The 21,462-nt window shown below is 41.8% G+C and overlaps 1 protein-coding gene and 1 long non-coding RNA gene across 2 annotated transcripts; both read left to right on the top strand.

The window, feature by feature from the left end:
- The first annotated feature begins 1,548 nt into the window (after positions 1-1,548).
- LOC124133778 lies at positions 1,549-11,631 on the top strand. Its single transcript, XR_006860984.2, has 4 exons — positions 1,549-1,634; positions 6,353-6,454; positions 7,333-7,385; positions 11,542-11,631. It is a non-coding gene; the product is annotated as an uncharacterized LOC124133778 (long non-coding RNA).
- A 1,827-nt stretch (positions 11,632-13,458) lies between these two features.
- Positions 13,459-17,721, top strand: LOC124133865 (involucrin-like). The gene is made up of 3 exons (XM_048396626.1): positions 13,459-13,512; positions 16,251-17,201; positions 17,233-17,721. Exons 1-3 carry the CDS (start codon positions 13,459-13,461, stop codon positions 17,719-17,721), a joined length of 1,494 nt encoding a protein of 497 aa, XP_048252583.1.
- Positions 17,722-21,462: the final 3,741 nt, after the last annotated feature.

The raw sequence follows: 21,462 nt of genomic DNA, 5'->3' as shown, positions 1-21,462 counted from the left end.
TACATATGATACATTTCTATGATAGAAAAGAGCAATTTATGTATTCAAGATATATATGATACGGTGGCAATTTGATAATACACACTATACACTTACAACATTTTTAATATGATTGTTTACAAGCCTATTGTGATGTTTGATGGAGGCTAGTATTCATTTTATACACATTTTAAAGGAAATGTCATTTTTACAGGGCGGTGGGATAGTCTTGTGGTTATTGCAGTTGCGCGTCACGGCATAGGGCTGGGTTACATTTCCGGTTCTAAAAACCAACATTCTGCGTCACCTCGGACTTGATACGCCATGTAATTGTGAGTGGTTATTGCTCGATGGCGCATATCTAATGCATTTATCCTAGATTGAAAAGTACAAATATCCCATTAGCAACAAGTAAACAAACGCATGTAGGAGGTATCAATATTGAAGCGTGTTTGTTTCCCATATGGACAAAATTTGTGGATGGGGACAGGGGTGGCCCGGTCGCCTAAGGCACCTCAATTCGCCGGGCGGAGTTACGTCCCTAGGGCACGACAGAAATCTATGATCGTGGGTTCGAATGTTTCCAGGTTTGACAGCAGTATACTCGAAGTCGTGGGTTTCACCACAGTGGAATAGGTCACTACGTCACTTTCCCACACCAAGCTGACATGCAGTGCTGATAAATCCAACTGTCTCTTTCAATCTTTCAACGTTTACTAATAATGTGTTCAGCTATTTTGTTGAATGGAATTTGTCCCGTGATTTCGAGAATTATTCTTTAGCAAACCATGCTTGTCGTAAGGTGCGATTTACAGGGTCGGGTGGTCAGGTTTGCTGACTTGGATGATGCAATTGCGTAGATCGATGCTCTTTAAGTCGATCACTGGATTGTCTCACTCAGAATGGATTATTTACAGATCTCCGTCATACAGCTTAAATATTTCTGAGTGCGGTGTTAAACAACAAACAAATAACATTCTCCTGTGTAGGCGATCCTATTTGCAAGGTATCTCTACATCGACTGACATCATGTTACTGAGATGCGTTCACTGTACCATTTCAGACCATTTAGAATTGATGTGTGACATGCCACCATCCATTTTTTAATATTTGATTAGCAAACTCATTAAAAAGGAAAACGTGCAGGTTATTTACAATCAATGTTGAGGCTTTAAAAAATCCTAGTTTAGATATTAAAATATATTAAAAGATATAAATAAATTTTTTTAATTCGAACCAGTACAAATGCAAAATCTGTTTAAACGATATTTTCCGTTCTATATGCAATTCAGCAGAAACTCAATACACATATTGTACAGTTTATGTGACATGTGAGTTTATTGAGTGATTTAATTGCCTTTGTGTTAGTGTTGTATCATATCAAATGTCATTACAGGTGCATTCTTGTTTCATCATCATAAGGCTTATGTTTCAAACATGATAAAATATCAATTTTCTGAGCTGTTTGTTTTATTGCTGAATAATGCAAATGCACCAATAACAAGCACATGTCACATGTTCATATCTAAACGGGTGTGCTATAAAAGGACATAAGTTATCTGTCATATAGTCGACGATGTGGTGCAATACAATGATGAAGCTTACTGTGCTGCTGCTGCTGCTTAGCGTTGTTGTGGTCCACGGTGGAGGTCCTAGTAAGTGTTAAACAATTACTTGTGTATTGATTGTTAAATTGTCTAATTATTCATGGCACATCTAAAGAGAGAGAGCAAATAGAGTAATGTATGTATGAAATGAAAAGGACACGTATGTTTGTTCAGATGAACACTTGCCTTGCCTTTGCATGTGTTTGTGACGGGTGGTACCGGTGGCGTAGTACCGGTGGGTGGGCTCACATTTTCGCGAAAACCTAGTATCACCACTAATTGATAGTGGTTCATAAACACATGCTTATGATGTAGTCGGAATCCTACAAAGGACGAAACTTCAGAAGAGATTCTTTATATTAATTCACATCGTACCCGGTGACTTGACTGATTGTTATCATCGTAATCTGAGTGAGTGAGTGAGTATTTCAGCCACAATGTGACATGAACAAGTTATACAATAGTTATATATCTGCCAACGAAGGACAGTTTAATAACAAGTTTAGCCAGAGAATAATACTGAACAAATATTCTGCAGTTAAAATAGCGATAGATATAATTTACTTTGAATGAGTTGGTCTTACGTTCCCTCACAGAGAGACAATAATATAACTCTACTTCAAACCCCGTCGAGGGCACATACACTAACACTCAGTTAAGAATCATACACTACCGATGCCGAAGGATGGGCGGCCGGGTAGCCTGATGGTTCAAGCGGTCGCTCGTCACGGCGAAGACCCGGGTTCGATTCCCGAAATGGGTACAATGTGTGAAGCCAATTTCTGGTGACCCCCGCCGTGATATTGCTGGTATATTCCTAAAAGCAGCGTAAAACTATACTCACTCACTCATACACTACCGAGTAATAAAATATATAACTTTCACTTCAAAATTTGTGAATTAGTTCTATTTCTTTTAAAAAGAGAGAGTTGTAACATTGCTTAAACGTTCCTTGACTGTTTTTACACTGAAATATTTATCCCCTGTAATGGAAAATTCAATATAGTCAAGCATCACAAGGGATACAAAACGCAGGATGCTCGCCTTTCAATCAATAGTCATGTGTTTATCTGCTATGGCAAATGCGACATCGTCACATAATGACCTAATCAAATCTGGACTGACAACCCAGGTAGGTGTAACCAGAAGTGGGTTTAATTTCATGTACTTTGTTATTGTTATTGTCTTCTGGGCTGGCCTACTTCTTTTGCATTTATCTTTTATAAAACGTGTCTGTGAAATGTCAACTTCTGGCCTCACCAACCGCCCATCAGGAGAAGACAAATGCTGGTATTGAGAGAATATATCCAGATGTTGACTTGCAGCCATAAATGGGAATTTGATCCGAATTCTAATTGGAGGAACCAGCTTTTGTTTCTTCTGAAACAGTTCTTCATAGAAAGGAGTAACAGACGGAGTCATACGCTGGATTGGAGGGATTGGAACGTAATATAGTAATAGTACGGCGTTGTTTTAAAGACGGTTCATTCGCCTTCATATAGAGGCTGTCAACAGGAGATGTTCGAAAGGCACCAAGACATAGTCTAGTTTTTTGTTAAATTACTCTTGCAAACTCCAGCATACACAATGGAACCATAGTCTATATAAGATCTATATAAGTGAAGGAGAGTTGTTTGATCCCCTCCCCACTTTCACTTTCAATACAAATCTTGGCCCTTCAGACATTATGTCTTCAGGTATTTAACAAGATTTGTTTATTTGTTGTTGTTTAACGTCGTGCTCAGCAATATTCAAACTATATGACGGCGGTCTGCAAAGATTCGACTTTGGACCAGACAATCCAGTGACTGACATCATGAACATCGATCTATGCAATTTGCATACGATGACATGCATCAACCACGTCACTCGATCCCATTAGTCGCCTCTTACGACAAGCATTGTCGCTTTTAACGGCAAGCATGGGTTGCTGAAGACCTATTCTACCCAGGATCTTCTCGGCTAAACTGCTATAGAAAAGGTATTGAAAAGGTATCCTACATTATACTGGCCAAAAAAAAGAAACGCATAGCTGAAATCTGTTTTTCAAACTTGACTGTTATTAAAGATGAAGGCTTGAATTCAATATAAATGTCGTTGCTAACCGTGAATATTGACCTTACACTAATTTATTGCACCCGAACACAATATTTGGTGGCTTATCGCCAAAATACAGCTTCTTGAAATCAAACTGGGAGAAATTGCATGGAGAAAAAGCTGTAAGCATGCTGCACGTGCAAATACGGCTACGTAACCTTTATACTGATGGGTTTAAAAATTTGGCTGTCCTGCTGCGAATCACTCTCCGATGTTCTGTATATGTGACTCTTATGATGCCAAGACTGAATGGAGACTGTAGAAACAGATCCAGTGGACGTCTGGAAGCTGGAGAAAGTCAGACATCAGTAGCCAGCCACTTTCACGTGAGGTAGAGTACCATTTCTCGTCTGTGGCAGCGCTACAGACTCCACAACTCTACAAGAGATCGACTGAGAAGTGGAAGACCCAGGGTCACAACTGCGGTGCAGGACCACTTCATCCGGGTGTTGCATCTTCGCAACCGGATAATCAGTGCAGCATACACAGCTTACAGCTAACTTCCTGGTCTTCGTAGAGTCTCAGCGCAAACCATCAGACATCGTCTAAGACAGCATGGGATACGGCCAATGCGACCATATACAGCGCCCGTTCTGCGGCAACATCATCGTCATGCACGTCTGCAATGGAGAAGAAATGTTCGACCATGGACCCTATGGCACTAGAGAAGGACCTTGTTCAGTGATGAGTCGCGGTTCATGCTGTATCGCCATGATGGTAGGATGCGTGTCTACAGACAGAGAAATGAACGCTACACTCGTCACTGTATTCATGAAGTCGACCGTTACGGCAGTGGAAGTGTCATGATGTGGGCAGGCATATCCGTGAAAGGTAGGACAGATCTGGTGCACGTGCAGGGAAATTTAACTGTTGTACGCTACTGTGATGAAATCCTTCAACGTCACCTTATTCCTGCCACTTACGTCAGAAGAGAGGTTTTCCAGCAAGACAACGCAAGATCGCATATTGCACGTGTTACCATGGATTATCTTGCCTACAACAATGTTACCGTGCTGCCATGGCCCTCCACATCGCCTGATCTAAACCCCATTGAACATATGTGGGATCTGCTAGACAGAAGTGTACGACGCCGACAGCCTCAACCACAGACACTTCAACAGCTGCACCATGCATTGAAAGATGAGTTGAGAAAGATTCCACAACGCCAGATTCGACGACTCTTACAGTCCATGCTAGTGATCGATGCTAGTGGTGGTAACACCCGGTACTGACTTTGGCACAGTGCAATCACAGACACAGACGTTCCTAAGAACATTAAAAGTCTGTTTGTAGTCTAAGAAACATGTGCCTCATCCTGTGTAAAATTTGGTTGTTGTATCTTCATTATTTATTGTGTAATCCCGTCACGTCGAAGACCCGGGTTCGATTCCCGACATAGGTACAATGTGTGAAGCCAATTTCTGGTGTCCCCCGCCATGATATTGCTGGAATATTGCTAAAAGCGGCGTAAAACATACTGACTCATTATTGTGTAATCCTATTTCATTAAAGATGTAAGGAAACACTGATTATTTTGTTATGCGTTTCATTCTTTAGCCAGTGTATATGCTTTCTATTAAAATCATATTCACAAGGGTTTACAAAAGGACAAATAGATATTTAAGACCTGTAAATTACAAAATGGCGACTGTGATGCCATCTTGGATTTCTGAATGAGGTTATTTAATTGGACCTTGTGATAATCATCAACACATATACTGAACAACAAAAGTTCCTGTGACATTGAATAAGATTTAATTAATAGATATGCTCATGGAGGATCAACAAGTGGTTCAAATGGATTTTGAAACATTACATTGGTTGCGGAATAAGAGGGCACCTCCAGATGCTGAAGTGCCTTCTTCCTTCTCTTCAACTGTTTTTTTTTTTCTCTTTATTTGTAAGGTGTGCATCAAATGTTCACCTTTGCAGTTGGCACATCTGATGTCATCTGTGCATTCAGTGCTCCCATGAGTTCGACCGTAAAAGACTCGGCACCATGTCGAACTTTTGTCATTTTAAACAACAGAGAGGATTTGGTACATTTACCTCCACTCCATTTTTTTCAGTATCTGGCTTTAATAGATTTGAGATTTAATTAAATTTGAGAAATAAGAGCTGTCATTCCAAAAGTAAACAGGTAAGTGGAGCCATAGTCAAATTTAGAGCGTATTAGTAATCTATACATGTGAAGTATAGTTGTCTGATCCCATCCCCACTTTGACTTTCAATACAAATGTAGGCCTTCAGACATTTTGTCTTCAGATATTTAATAAGATGTGTTTATTTGTTGTTGTTTAACGTCGTACTCAGCAATATTCAAGCTATATGACGGCGGTCTGTAAAAGATTCGACTGAATCTTATTTCCTGGTAAAACGTTTCACAACAGTGACACCTCGTTCCTTCAAAACAGCTGCAATTTCGTCTTGTGACATATTAGAAAGACAACGTGACCAGTCTCTGACGTTGCCTCTACAAGGGTTCAGTGTCTTGTGCAATGAGACAGCAACCTGGGTCTTTACAATTTGCTGTAGACCCACCAGATTGCCAGATTGCTATCTCCTTGCACATTCCACAAAATGATTACTATAATAATAGTAGTAGTAATGACAATAAAAGCTAAAAGCTAACAACCTTTTTAACTTCCACATTTTTCACCTCTCCCCAGACACCGTCCGTGGCCTTGGATACAGGAGGACGAGGAGGTTTGGAAAGAATAGCATTTTGAGCAATTCCAACCCAAATAACCAAGACGTTCGGCATGGAATAGGTAACTAACAGTGAAACCTTTTCATCAGATGAAGAAGAAATATATATCATCTTGCATTCGCTTTCGCAGAACCTGAGTGTAAGGTATGAGCTTTGGCAGAGTGATGCGTTTCAGCAACCCTGCTTCCCAAGCGCCACCGAGTGTCAGCAAGGACGATTCTGCAGCGGAAACCAGACTGCAACGCCGGAGTATAGGACACGAGGCAAAATTAAATATACAATTTACAATGCGCGCATTGGTCCTGTAGCTTCACAAAAGCTCGGGGTATGTTTTGACCAGGTGCATGCAGATTGAGGGCAGACCCTTGAAGGTCCGGGGTAGAACTCCGAAAGAGAATCTCGAAAGAGACGACTAACGGGATCGGGTTGTCAGGCTTGCTGACTTGTTTGATCCCCATTGCGTGGATCGATGTTCATGATGTCAAGCACTGGATTGTCTGGTCCAGACTCGTTTAGTTACAGACCGCCGGCATATAGCTGGAATATTGCTGAGTGCGGCGTTAAACAACAAACAAGCAAACAAGCATATTTGGTACTCTTTATACATTTGGACTGTATGTACATTGAAACACATTGGTATGATTTATACTCTAGGCGCATGGGCTTTATCGATACCTTGGCACACCTGTTACATCGGTATAATGGACACTTTGGCACTCAGAGCACATTGGTATTGTGGACACTTTGGCACTCAGAGCAAATTGGTATTGTGGAAATCGAGATACTCTCCGCAGATTCGAACTGTAGACACCATATTTTCATTGTCTAGTTTGGCAATGGTGTTTGATTGAAAACACTTAATGTAACACAAGTAGAAAATAATTTATATCATATGGGTATTTTCAGGTAAGTGTTTCAGAGTTTGTTTTATCTTTGCAGCCTCGGGAACATTGAGAGGCGCGTCTGTCGGACGTACCTTCAAGAGGAAATAGGTAAGTGTCTGGGAAATAATTAACCATGCACATACAAGCTTATGTGTTTGTAATACGTCATTTAAATTGAATAATTAATTTTACATATACCATCTGACCGTTTTCAATATGAAAAATAGATATCTATCGTTTTTGCATATGTTTGTTTGTTGTTTAACGCCGCTGTAAGCAACATTCCAGTGGTCATGGTTCGTAGGCTTGGTGCGGTTAATGAGAAAACGATGGTCGGGTAAGGCTGGGATGTGGGAGTAGTAAGGGTTGGATGGAATGTTAATTTGGAGATGACTGTGTTTGTAAGGGGTGGAAATATCTACATTGTACATAGTACTAGATAATCCTGCTACAGCGTGAAAAACAAAGTTACTAAAACATATGTGTATATGCTTGTACACACATAGGAGATAACATATATTAAATAAACACATGATAAGAGTATAAGATGAAACTGCTAGAGAATGAAGTAACAGATAACAAATTCTCTAGCGATAGCCAAATGAACACAAAGCCACAGAGTTGAAGCCATGAGGCAGACCGCTGAACAGAGATGAGTAGGGAGGCCCTAAGAATACTGGACCATGACGAACTGGATTTTACAACACGTTGACCCTAGCTTCCTGCAATTTATTCACCAAATCATCATAAAAATCGTTCTTATTAACATATGCACTGTGACCACTTTATCATAAATAGCATTAGATTTGCAGCAAAGAATGCAAATAATGATAAGTACTAATGAAAGTACAAGTACAACACATGTATACACAAGTAATGATGTCACCTACTGCCATTATTCAGTATATAATATACTAGCCACATAAAGAAACTGTGCACGGAGAAAATATATTCTGGATTGAAATACAACACAGCAAGAACAAAATGATGCAGAAGCTGTAGCAGCTGAATGATCGGACTATAAGAAAATGTCAACGGGACCTGAACAACATCTGTTACGATGACGTCAGAAGATCAAAATGGAGTAGGGGGTCAAACGACAAAGTCACAAAGTCAATAATGGGTATGACCACCCTGTGCGTGAATCACAGCAGTGCATCGGCGACGCATGGAGTCCACCAAATGGGCATGGAAGGCCTGGGGAATGGCCTGCCATATCCTCCTCAAATCCTGTGCCAAGTCACGGACGTTATCTGGAGGATGTGGAAGACGACGCAGACGGCGCTCCATTTCATCCCACACATGCTCTATTGGGGAGAGATCTGGAGAAATTGCAGGCCATGGCAGTAACATGACATTGTTATGGTGAAGGAAATCAATTGCGACCCTAGCCGTGTGAGGACGAGCGTTGTCCTGTTGAAATGTCAATCCCGGGCCATGACGTTACAGGAAAAGAATGACCACAGGCCTCAGAATCTGATCTCTGTAGCCAACACCGGTGAGATTGCCCTGAACAACCACCAAAGGGGTTCGGTGCCGTGCTGTTATCCCAACCCAAATCATCACATAGCCACCTCCAAAACGATTCCAAAACAATACAGTTGCGTGCATAACGTTCTCCCAAACGCCGGTAGACACGTTGGCGCCCGTCACTGTGGGAAATGTTGAACCTCGATTCATCTGTAAAGACAACATTTCTCCAACATATTCGAGGCTGGCGAACATGATTTCGACACCATCTTAGACGGTTGACTCGATGACGGTGTTTCAGGATGGGACGTATGGCAGGGCGTCGTGGTCGAATCCCGTACTGACGAAAACGATTCCTGACAATGTTGGGATGGATACGGCGCAGTCCAGGAATTGTCTGGGACGTCGTTACTGCCGTTTGGAACCTGTGTCGGAGATGTGTAACTCGAATCCATCTGTCCTGTCTTGGCGTCGTTACTCGGGGACGTCCTGAACGTGGGTAGTCGGCAAAGTCATTTGTGTTCTGATAACGCCTCACCAATGCCGATATCGTGTTACGATGGCATTGGAAATGTGTTGCCACCTGTTGCCTCATTCCCGCTCGGATCAGTCCAATGGCTTCATGACGCTGTGCAGCTGTCAATCTTGGCATGATTGCTTGTGATATGCTTGTGTCTGCGCCTGAGAAGTTTTGAATTTTTGAATGACCACAGATCATGCTTTCCAAAGTGACAGCGAATTTTGAGTTGCACATGCTGTGTACAGCTGCACAGGATGCACGTGCAGTAACACATTGCACGTCCATAGGCCCCCATCAATGACGTCATATCGCATGGCACGTGCATGAGCGTTTGAATGTCTCCAATAATTGCTATGTTCAAACCTATATTTCATATATATGGACGGTGTGCCCTTACATCTATATTTTCTCCGTGCACAGTTTCTTTATGTGGCTAATATATAAGTGATGAAACATGAGTGATACTCTAATGACAATGATCATGGAAACAAACATGATCTTGTCCTTTTTGAAAAAATCTAATGAATCATTTATATCATTGACTTTTCTGTCCCATTTGACACTAAGTGATTGACAAGATTCAGTTAATAAAGACAAATATGCAGACCTCGTTTTGGAAATGTCAGGCTTGCATCCCATGTACCAAGTTTTCCGACCCCCCATTGTATTCGGTGCCTTAGATTTGGTACCTCTCAATCTGTTGTCTGACATTGGGAGAGTACACGCTTTTGCTACCAGGAATAAGCCCTTCTGACAATCTAGGTAATGCAGAAGGCTGCAGTGTTGGGGAGTCTTTACATTCTCCGAAAAGTTCTAGGTGGGTTGAACAAGGCAACGCTTCCATTGGAGAAGTCCCATTCGCTGTCTGGGCTGATGATGAGCATTACCAGCCTGACTATGCCAGGATCACCCAAACCCTATTTACTGCATTTGTCTTTAATCTGTAAATAATGATGATAATAATTTTAGAATGTTTAAGAGGAGAATAATAACCATATATGGGGTTCTGCATTGTGTGGGTGAACGATTTTAAGGCTGCAATCAGCAATAGTTTTGCTATATCTGGCAGCCTGACGACCTTACACAGCCTTACAAACAGTGTTCTAACTACTCACTAGTTTGACCATGTTGGTGGCAGAAGGTGACACATTACTTCTGTATGTGTTGTGCTTGTCCACGATGGCTTGTTTGTCCGCGGCTGACATTGGGGCATCCGTCCCTATGTCCACCAGACACAGAGTGTAGTTAGCGTGAATGGCGAGATAGCGCGGATCTCTGGGGAATTGTGGGTTAGACAAATAACAGTACTTTCATAATCTAGCATTATTTGCATTCTTTGCTGCAAATCGAATCCCGGTTATGGCCCGATTATGTTTCTAGGCATGACAGCACCATACCTGTGCTCGTGCACGTGGATTTCACAAAAGTGGTAAAGCTGACACGCTGTATGAGTCTTAAATACTGTTCAAAGCGGCGTTAAACTAATTGTATTTTTTTGAAGATCTAAAAGTATAGAATTCTCATATAGTTTACAATTTTCTTAATAAGGCCTTGTCGCAAATGTTTTGTATCACAAGCATCAGAGCCTGTGTAATTTTAATGTTTATTATTATTACTGATAATATACAATTCCATGTGAAATCGTCGGGTATAACATATTCCTGGGAGTGTGAGTGGGTGAGTGAGCTGGGTTTAACAACGCTACAAGAAGTATTCCAAATTATTTCACGGCATGTCAGTTTGATCTCGAGGTGATGCAGGTCTTGGTGAAACGAGCAAGAGCACAGGTATGGTGCTGATAAACATAACAAGGTAATCGGGCCGAACCGGGATTCGAAGCAACGATCATAGGTTTCTGGCATGCCCAAGGGACGCAACTCCTCATTGTCTTTGTGTGTATTACTTTCATTTGAAGTAGTAGTAGTAGTAGTAGTAGTAGTAGTAGTAGTAGTAGTAGTAGTAGTAGTTGTAGTAGTAGTGGTAGTAGTAGTGGTAGTGGTAGTGGTAGTAGTAGTAGTAGTAGTTGTTGTTGTCACTGTTATTATTTTCACTGATGTCATTAGCATCGTCAAAACTGTATGCTGTTTATCCGTCAGAGACTGGGTACCTGGTCGGATGAAATGAGAATATGAATTCTCACCTTCCAGCGCCTAAATGACAATTTAAATGTTCACTGATCCGTTGAGAAGTTGTTGTGAGTATTATCATGCTTATGGATTTGGCTACACAATTTAACAATTTATCAGTAATAAACTTCTTTTTATTTCACCTCAGAGAACTGTGACTGCAGAACGGCAAATGAGAGACCGACCTCACCCATGAGTGTTGCTGTTTTAAATAAGAATATAAAATGACAAACTGCAAGGTTGTGTTTTTGTGATTATTCTCATGTTTGGACACCGTCCAGTTAAATCACCACCACCAAATCCATTGAATTTTAAATAATTTGAATATCGCCGGACGCTCATCTTTCATCATAACCAAAATGGTTGACGTTATTCCTAAGTATTATGCAATGTCATTTCGAATTGAAAATCTAAATATATAGTACATATTTTCAAACATTTAGATGATACAATACAGATTACGGTTTGTTTTGTTTTTTCAAAACTATTTTTTTTATTTGTTTTAAAGACTGTGGTGCGACAAGACCTCTTTATTAGCTGAATAACATTCAGCAGTATCGTGTTCCAATGAGAGTAGTTTATTTCTTGGTACCTGGTAATTGGTTTGGATGGGTTCCGAAAAGGGCGTGGACCGCTGATGCTACCATGAGTGTTGGATGTAGGTGGTCCACTGAGAAAGTGAGTGAGTTTAATTAAGAATTGACTTTCATTTTGTGTGAGTTGAGACGACGTTCATACAATGTTTGGCCCTCACATAATTCAATGAACTCACACAAGGTGAAAATTAATTCTCATAGTTTTTTATCACAATTCCTTACCTCAAGGATGAAGGCCTAGATCTATGCACACTTTTATTTAGTATGTGTGTCATGTTTACACTGACAGCCATACAACAACCAGCTGTATCGCGGGAGAAAATAGTTCCTCAAAGAGAAAGGTGAGGTGAGGTGAGGTGAAATGGGGTTTAACGTTGCGTCCAAGATTATTGCACTTATATAGCGACGTGCATGCACGTGTGTGTGTGTGTGTGTGTGTGTGTGTGTGCGTGCGTGCGTGCGTGCGTGCGTGCGTGCGTGCGTGCGTGCGTACGCGCGCGCTTGTACTTGTCCGGACTGAGGGATGCCCATTTATAGTGCTAGCTCACTGAGATACCATGCCCCAGTTTAACATGAATACACCACTCAGACACAGTATACTGACTCCGAGTCGGCCAGTCCTTGTTTTAGCCCCTTAATGCCGAGCGCCAGACAGGGTAACAACAAGTAAATGTCTTTTGGTATGACGCGGCCGGGATCGAACCCCGGACCTTCCGCTCTCCTGGCGGACGCTCTACCACAAGGCCACGGAGGCGGCGGAACTGCTAGAGAATGAAGTAACAGATAACAAATTCTCTAGCGATAGCCAAATGAACACAAAGTCACAGAACTAAAGCCATGAGGCAGACCGCTGAACAGAGATGAGTAGGGAGGCCCTTAGAAAACTGGACCATGACGAACTGGATTTTACAACACGCTGACACTAGCTTCCTGTCATTTATTCACGCACTCCACATAAAAATCGTTCTTATTAACATATGCACTGTGATCAATTTATCATAAATAGCATTAGATTTGCAACAAGAATGCAAATAATGATAAGTACTAATGAAAGTACAAGCACAGCACATGTATACACAAGTAATGATGTCACCTACTGCCATTATTCAGTATAATTTTAATATAAGTGATGAAACATGAGTGATCCTCCAATGTCAGTGATCATGGAAACAAACATTATCTTGTCCTTTTGGATAAATCTATTGAATCATTTATATCATTGAATTTTCTGTCCCATTTGACACTAAGTCAGCCCGGACCTTCCGCTCTCCGGGCGGACGCTCTACCACTAGACCACGGAGGCGGTCCTCAAAGAGAGATATGACATGAGCGATGTATGCATAACCTTCTCTTCAGAAACATCTGAAAAATCACATGTATTCTAATTGTAAGAAATGATCATGAGAAAGGTCTGTTAAGAACTTCCTCAGTAAGTCGTTATGCATTTACATCAAGTACATGACGTCAACATGGCCGGCACGATTAACGTGCCAGGAGAGATTTCGGAAATTGTTAATGAACCTGTAGCGGTTACATGTTTAAGTCATCATTGATCAACTGCCCGATCATTGAAAGGTGATTAATGATGTGTTAAATAGTCACTAAGGTAAATTCATACATTGCTGTTGACTGTCACTGTCAGCCCAGACAAGGATCGAGTCGATCTACGATAGTTTGGATGTGCATTTCTTCACGTTTCTCAATGTAGACTAGAGTTACTGCGTTCAAGATTAATTGGTATAAAATTATCAGAAAGAGCCCTTCTGTAAGTATTCGTGTTAGGGAATTCCCACGTGTACCCTAAGGAATGTGGATGTAGTCGTGAGTATTTACGTCTTTTCAAGAACACGGTCTCGTGAAAAACGTTTGAACGTCAAATTGTATCGTTCATACACTTATGAATGTCAATTTCGTGGTCATGTGACCGATCTCTCGTCCAATGGAAATGCCGTATATGGTGTAAACTTCAAATTAAAAACAATTATCGTCGCTTTGAACAGTTTTCCAGTTATAACACGGCGTGTCAGCTTGATGTTGGTGAGTCACAGATGGGAAATGTTAAAGTCAAATCTCGCGGTCTCGCGATCTCGCATTCTCGTGTTTGGACATATTTAGCTCATTTCCAAAAAGCGAGATTGCGAGATCGTGAGAATGTCCCTTACAGTATTCCATATTGGATAGCTTTATTTTCAGCACAGTAAAAATATACTTAATACCGGAATAAACACTAGACCCAATGTGAATGATAACAGGTGAGGAAATACTCAGTTAATCTAAAACATTTCCGGAGCCCTGATCAGAGTGAGTGAAAGAGTATGGTTTTACGCCGCTTTTAACAATATTCCAGCAATATCATGGCGGGGGACATGGGCTTCTCACATTGTACGCTTGTGTGGAACCGATCCCGGTTCTTCTTCGCCCCACACCCACCTACCATTCAACAAAGTTATCAACTTACATGAACTACAAACAGGTGTTAAAAACAAAAACACAGCCCAAGCTACAGGCCAAAAATTAGCTATAAAAAGTCACAATTTCCAAATTAATATTCAGAATTGTAAATCCATATGGATAAAGACCCTTTTCAATGAACCTGTCATAAAATGCCGCAATTTTACCAAGTCGATACTTTCAGATAAAGTAATAAATAAAATTCATACCGGCCAATTTAACTTAAATGCAAAACTGCACAGTCAAAACAGACATCAAAACTGCACACATTGCAACATAACAGAAGAGCTAAATGACAGATTCAATCCCTCCCCCACAATACAAAAACAATATCACTCTACCACTACAAAAAACTAATACAACAGCCATATACACACAAATAGCCAACTTCCTTAAAACTGCCATCCTAAAAAACAGACTTTAGACCAATCCCAAACAAATCAACAGCCCGAAATTCTAACTATAAATCTACACTTTCAAGATTCGGATCGGGATCGAAATTCTATGCGCGGACTGTCTTCTCCGACGTCCGCGCGTACAATTGCTCCCTATCCATACTAACAGTAAGACTCTTTCATGCAGCCCCCAATCAAGGCCACTGCCAGCCGGCCACCAGCCACCGACACTACAACCTCTTTACTATTTTCATTTCCTAACTTTACTCACCCCATTTATAGTTTTTTGGGGCCTAACGATTTTTTATTCATCCCAACTATTATTCCTTTATCTAAAACCCGTCTGCGACAAAGCCTACGGCTGAAGCGGTCGTGAAATCCTCAAATCTGTCTGCCTGACGATGGTTATGCGCAAGGTTCTAGGTCGTGATAAGATCATTTGAAGTGTTGGCGGTGGTTGGACATTCAGCAAACAGCATTTCCAATGTATGCGGGCATCTCGTCTACGTTTCACTGGATACTTAAAACCTTGATATACAGGACTACGGCCATTGCGAATTAGAGTGAGTGAGTGAGTTTGATTTTACGCCACTTTAAGCAATATTCCAGCAATATCACGGAGGGGGACACCGGAAATGGGCTTCACACATTGTACCCATGCATGTCGGGAATCGCACCCGGGTTTTCGGTGTGACGAGCGAACGCTTTAACCACAAGGCTACCCGACCGCCCCACTGCGAATTAGACAATCACAGATGCATTTACCAGTTTACAATGAAGTTCCCAGTATTTAATATACTATATCATCGATTGGTTAACGTTGTTACCTGGTCACTGCAAGTGCCTCAATTATTTAAATGACATTGGACTGGATTAGCTTTCATAGGTTAAGATAGATACTCATAAAATCCTCAGTTGAGTTCACTCACTCACTCACTGAGATATTCAATATATAAGAAGCAATGTGAATCAGCATTGATGCCTGGCGTGGTCAGATAGGCCGCTTTAAAAAAAAAAAAAAAAAAAAAATAGGCCGCTTTATATACAATCCCGAGACAGATTGAAAAAGTTCTCCCTACTCACCCGAGATACACTGGACAGAGTACAGACAAGGCGTACAGGTTGTCGTTGTGTACAACGCTACTGTTTTCTGTGTACGTTTCAGATTTCAGGCAAATGGTTGGAATTACACCTTATCAACATTGTCTGAGAAAGCCTCAGTGTGTGTAGAAAGTGAGTATTGTGAACAATTCGTACTGTTTGGAACGTTGTTCACGGATCGAAATGTGAACAGTAGTGCTGGGTCGAAACCACACATAAAATGACATAAAAACCCTGGTCCCTGGCGATGACATGGCGGAATTAAAGGCAGCTATCATTCAACAATCAAAGATGATATAGTTGAATTGAGACAGAAGCTGAATGTGAAGAAGGAGGAGCTGCATGTGAACAAGGCGGAGCTGAATGTGAAGAAGGAGGAGCTGCATGTGAAGAAGGAGGAGCTGAATGTGAAGAAGGAGGAGCTGCATGTGAAGAAGGAGCTGAATGTGAAGAAGGAGGAGCTGCATGTGAAGAAGGAGGAGCTGAATGTGAAGAAGGAGGAGCTGCATGTGAAGGAGGAGCTGAATGTGAAGAAGGAGGAGCTGCATGTGAAGAAGGAGGAGCTGAATGTGAAGAAGGAGGACCTGCATGTGAAGAAGGAGGAGCTGCATGTGAAGAAGGAGGAGCTGAATGTGAAGAAGGAGGACCTGCATGTGAAGGAGGAGCTGAATGTGAAGAAGGAGGAGCTGCATGTGAAGAAGGAGGAGCTGCATGTGAAGGAGGAGCTGAATGTGAAGAAGGAGGAGCTGCATGTGAAGAAGGAGGAGCTGAATGTGAAGAAGGAGGACCTGCATGTGAAGAAGGAGGAGCTGCATGTGAAGAAGGAGGAGCTGAATGTGAAGAAGGAGGAGCTGAATGTGAAGAAGGAGGAGCTGCATGTGAAGGAGGAGCTGAATGTGAAGAAGGAGGAGCTGCATGTGAAGAAGGAGGAGCTGAATGTGAAGAAGGAGGAGCTGCATGTGAAGAAGGAGGAGCTGAATGTGAAGGAGGAGCTGAATGTGAAGAAGGAGCTGAATGTGAAGGAGGAGGAGCTGCATGTGAAGAAGGAGGAGCTGAATGTGAAGAAGGAGGAGCTGCATGTGAAGAAGGAGGAGCTGCATGTGAAGAAGGAGGAGCTGAATGTGAAGAAGGAGGAGCTGCATGTGAAGAAGGAGGAGCTGCATGTGAAGAAGGAGGAGCTGAATGTGAAGAAGGAGGACCTGCATGTGAAGAAGGAGGAGCTGCATGTGAAGAAGGAGGAGCTGCATGTGAAGGAGGAGCTGAATGTGAAGGAGGAGGGAGCTGCATGTGAAGAAGGAGGAGCTGAATGTGAAGAAGGAGGAGCTGAATGTGAAGAAGGAGGAACTGAATGTGAAGAAGGAGGAGCTGAATGTTAAGAAGGAGGAGGAGCTGCATGTGAAGGAGGAGCTGCATGTGAAGGAGGAGCTGCATGTGAAGAAGGAGCTGCATGTGAAGGAGGAGCTGCATGTGAAGGAGGAGCTGAATGTTAAGAAGGAGGAGCTGTATGTGAAGAAGGAGGAGCTGCATGTGAAGAAGGAGGAGGAGCTGCATGTGAAAAAGGAGGAGCTGCATGTGAAGAAGGAGGAGCTGCATGTGAAGAAGGAGGAGCTGCATGTGAAGAAGGAGGAGCTGCATGTGAAGAAGGAGGAGCTGAATGTGAAGAAGGAGGAGCTGCATGTGAAGAAGGAGGAGCTGTATGTGAAGAAGGAGGAGCTGAATGTGAAGAAGGAGGAGCTGCATGTGAAGAAGGAGGAGCTGAATGTGAAGAAGGAGGAGATGTGGTGAAGTAAGTTGTGGAAGATTTATCACAAAAAGTTGAAGAGATGGAAGATTTCTGGGAATATATCAGTCAACTTAAAAACAGAATAGAGCAACAGGAGAGACATAGTAGAAACAGTATCATAATCTATGGAATATCTGAGAGTAGTAGTGGTTAAACATAAAGTGTGTTAAGGGAACGGTTATTGATGTATTGAACAGAGCTCGTGGAAAGGGTCCTAAATATTCCCCACTGACACCAAGTGAGTGAGTGAGTTGGGTTTAATGCCTTTTTTAACAGTATTCCAGTTATCACGGCGTGCCAGCTTAATGTGGGAGGAAAGCCCGAAGTGATGCAGGTCTCAGACGTTTACCACTTCGGTGAAAAAACCCACGAGAACGGGTATGGTGCTGATAAACCTAGAAACATAATCGGGGCGAACCGGGATTCGAACCCACAATCATAGGTTTCTGGCGTGCACAACGGACGCAACCCTGCACAGCGAATTGCGGCGCCTTAGACGACTGGGCCACCCATGCCCCCTCCGGGCTATGATGAAGATGACATTATTGAACACATTCAGGGCCTTATGGACCACCTTATGGACTATTTTCTTGATCATTTTCGTATCAGGTGATATTCATGACACACCACTGTTAATAACTTCGGCAAATATTTGGGAGATATGTCTCTGACTCGGCTGTTGGTGATTTTACGTACGTAGGTCATAATGAGACTTGTGCCATTGATTGTGTTACATGTTCAAAACAACTGAATCATCACATCTACCTGTCACCGTCAGCCTACAATCAGCGGATGTCACATTTCCTAGACAGTTAGGAAACACACCTGTAATGCAGGTGATTGTTTCAAGTTTGTGTGGGATAATGATAAGAACGATCAATTTCATGATGCTTTTTACTCTGATACTGTACAAGAACTACTTCACAGATAAATGGAAGTGGCCTTGTTTGGTTCAAGCATTGTGTAATGCTGGTATGCGTATGAGAAGGAAAGTTGGTCAAAGTATAACAGATCAGAAATGGTTTGATATTGAGTGTGAATTAAATATTGGTTTAGGTAAGATGTAGGTGCTTAAATATATTTAGAAAGAGCAAAGATGCAGTATCCTGATCAATTTACAACCAGGCTAGAAATAGGTGAGGTGGGGTGAGGTGACGTGCATGCACTTGTGTGTGTGTGTGTGGCTGCTTGTACTAGTCCGGACTGATGCCCATTTATAGTGCTAGCTCACTGAGATACCATACCGCAGTTTAACATGAATACCCCACTCAGACACAGTATCCTGACTCCGAGCCGAACAGTCCTTGTTTTAGCCCCTTAATGCCGAGCACCAGGCAGGGTAACAACAAGTACCATCTTTTAACGTCCTTTGTATGACGCAGCCGAGGATCGAACCCCGCACCTTCCGCTCTCCGGGCGGACGCTCTACCACTAGGCCACGGAGGCGGTCTGATAAATTTGAACCGCAGTAGAATGAATGATACAGATTAACAACTAAATACAGGGAGTCTATATGTAACCAAAATCATGGTCCTGTTGAGACTATTCAAAGTTAGAACGTTGGAGCAAATGATAGTACCTGACTTCAAGATTCCCCGGTAACACTATCAAAGACATCGTCACCCATTACCGTCCGAGAGACAGTTCTCAGCTATATCGTGTGGGGTCAATCGCTTTTAACATGTCTAAGAATAAACTCACTTCAAGGCACTAGACCGCCTCCGTGGTCTAGAGGTAGAGCGTCCGCCCGGAGAGCGGAAGGTCCAGGGTTCGATCCCCGACCGCGTCATACCTAAAGACGTTAAAAGATGGTACTTGTTGTTATCCTGTGTGGCGCTCGGCATTAAGGGGCTAAAACAAGGACTGGTCGGCTCGGAGTCAGTATACTGTGTCTGAGTGGGGTATTCATGTTAAACTGCGGCATGGTATCTCAGTGAGCTAGCACTATAAATCGGCATCAGTCCGGACTAGTACGAGCAGCCACACAAACACACACACGTACATGCACGTCGCTATATAAGTGCAATAATCTTGGACGCGACGTTAAACCCCATTTCACCTCACCTCACTTCAAGGCACTAGGTAAGTCAAATCTGGGCCCCCTGATTATGTTTTTAGGTTTGACAGCACCATAACAATACTCGAGGATTTCAGCGATAGGTATGATTTCTTACCAGGATGATATAAAAAAAGCCAAATGTCTTAGAATTCCAGATCATTAAATAGTACAAAAATAAGTGTGTAAAAAATCTATCTACGTTTTGTTTTGTTTTATTGAACACATTAAATGTACTGTAAATGGTAAGTAATCTTAATTGCTGCAATGTAACTTAAATATATTTAAGTTTGACCTTCACATGCCACTGTCTGTGGCCTGAAAAGCAGCCATAGTTATGTCTTATGACCACTTTAAACCCTGCTGACGCTATCATAATGTTCAATTTCCATCTGCCACACCAAGCGCGAATTAGCGTTATGCATGTGTTGATAAACCTCACTGACGCAATTACCATGGTCCCTGGTATGGGGATCTCCCTTTAGTTACTGGCGATCTCTAGCCCATTTCTATATTGTGCTGTTCACTTAGTTTTGTTGCTTTTAGATATTCCTAAACTAGTTTAAAAAAAGTTTATCTGTGATATTCTAGTTATCATACTGTCCTTCGATGACAGGTTTTTATAAAGTCTTAATATATGTATATTTAATGTAACTTAACTTCTCGTCACGGTATGGCTGAAATATTACCGATGTAACTTTAAATATTAACTCACTCACTCACTGACGCAATTAATCAAATAAATATTTGTTATGATCAAATACCTAACCAGTTGATTGGCAAATACCTAGTTTGTATATATATGTGTATATAATATATATATACACACACACACACACACACACACACACACACACATACACACACACACACACACACACATGTAGATATGTGGATATTGTAGATATGAAACATTCTAATTAATTGTGGATACACTGGGCACACATACTGTTCAAGAAGCGGCAACTCGACAGAGGAACTGGTGCCTTGATATGCAACAAGGAAGAATCTTGTTTATTTCCAGGCCACCCTGATCGTCGTTTACTACTACTACATGCATGGTGGGAGGCAAGATTAAAGGCGACGCCAAGCATTTTATGAGGCAAAAGTCAGCGTTCGCTTTGAACAACCACCCAACTCTGACGGTAGGGGTTATCTGATCAGTGCGCAAATAACTGTATTAAGTCTACCGCGGTGTCAGTGTCGACTGATTGTGTGATAGATGGGAAGATTTTCATTGTATATCGTATATTGTTATTATTAACAGTCCTATTATTTGCTGATATTATCGACAGTAAGACAGGTATCTGGAAGATCCGTTTACTGTTACATTTATTATACATGCTAAACAGGGATGTTTGTGGAAATATGTACTAGAAACATGTATAAGACATTTGTTTTGTATTAGATGATGGTTGGGCTCTGAAATGTTATAACGTTAGATCACGAGGGCGAAACATTAAAGAGTTTTATGAAACACGAGGATTTGGGACACTGTCACTGAAAACAGTCACTGACATGAGAAATTAGGTCAAGTAGGTGAGGTGAGGACGTCGCGTCCAAGATTATTGCACTTATATAGCGACGTGCATGCACTTGTGTGTGTGTGTGTGGCTGCTTGTACTAGTCCAGACTGATGCCGATTTATAGTGCTAGCTCATTGAGATACCATGCCGCAGTTTAACAT

The sequence above is a fragment of the Haliotis rufescens genome, unplaced genomic scaffold, assembly GCF_023055435.1.
Source record: "Haliotis rufescens isolate VD_foot unplaced genomic scaffold, xgHalRufe1.0.p SCAF_16, whole genome shotgun sequence".
NCBI lineage: Eukaryota > Metazoa > Mollusca > Gastropoda > Lepetellida > Haliotidae > Haliotis > Haliotis rufescens.
Note: the sequence above shows the minus strand (reverse complement) of the source record. Positions and strands in the feature narration are given on the sequence as shown.

Excerpts from the sequence above, each read along its gene's own strand:
- LOC124133865 (XM_048396626.1), top strand. The coding sequence starts at position 13,459 with ATGGCCGGCACGATTAACGTGCCAGGAGAGATTTCGGAAATTGTTAAT. Across the intron at positions 13,513-16,250 it reads CGGAAATTGTTAATGAACCT|AAGCTGAATGTGAAGAAGGA; the intron begins GTAGCGGTTACA and ends GAATTGAGACAG. Across the intron at positions 17,202-17,232 it reads ATGTGAAGGAGGAGCTGAAT|GAGGAGCTGAATGTGAAGAA; the intron begins GTGAAGGAGGAG and ends CATGTGAAGAAG.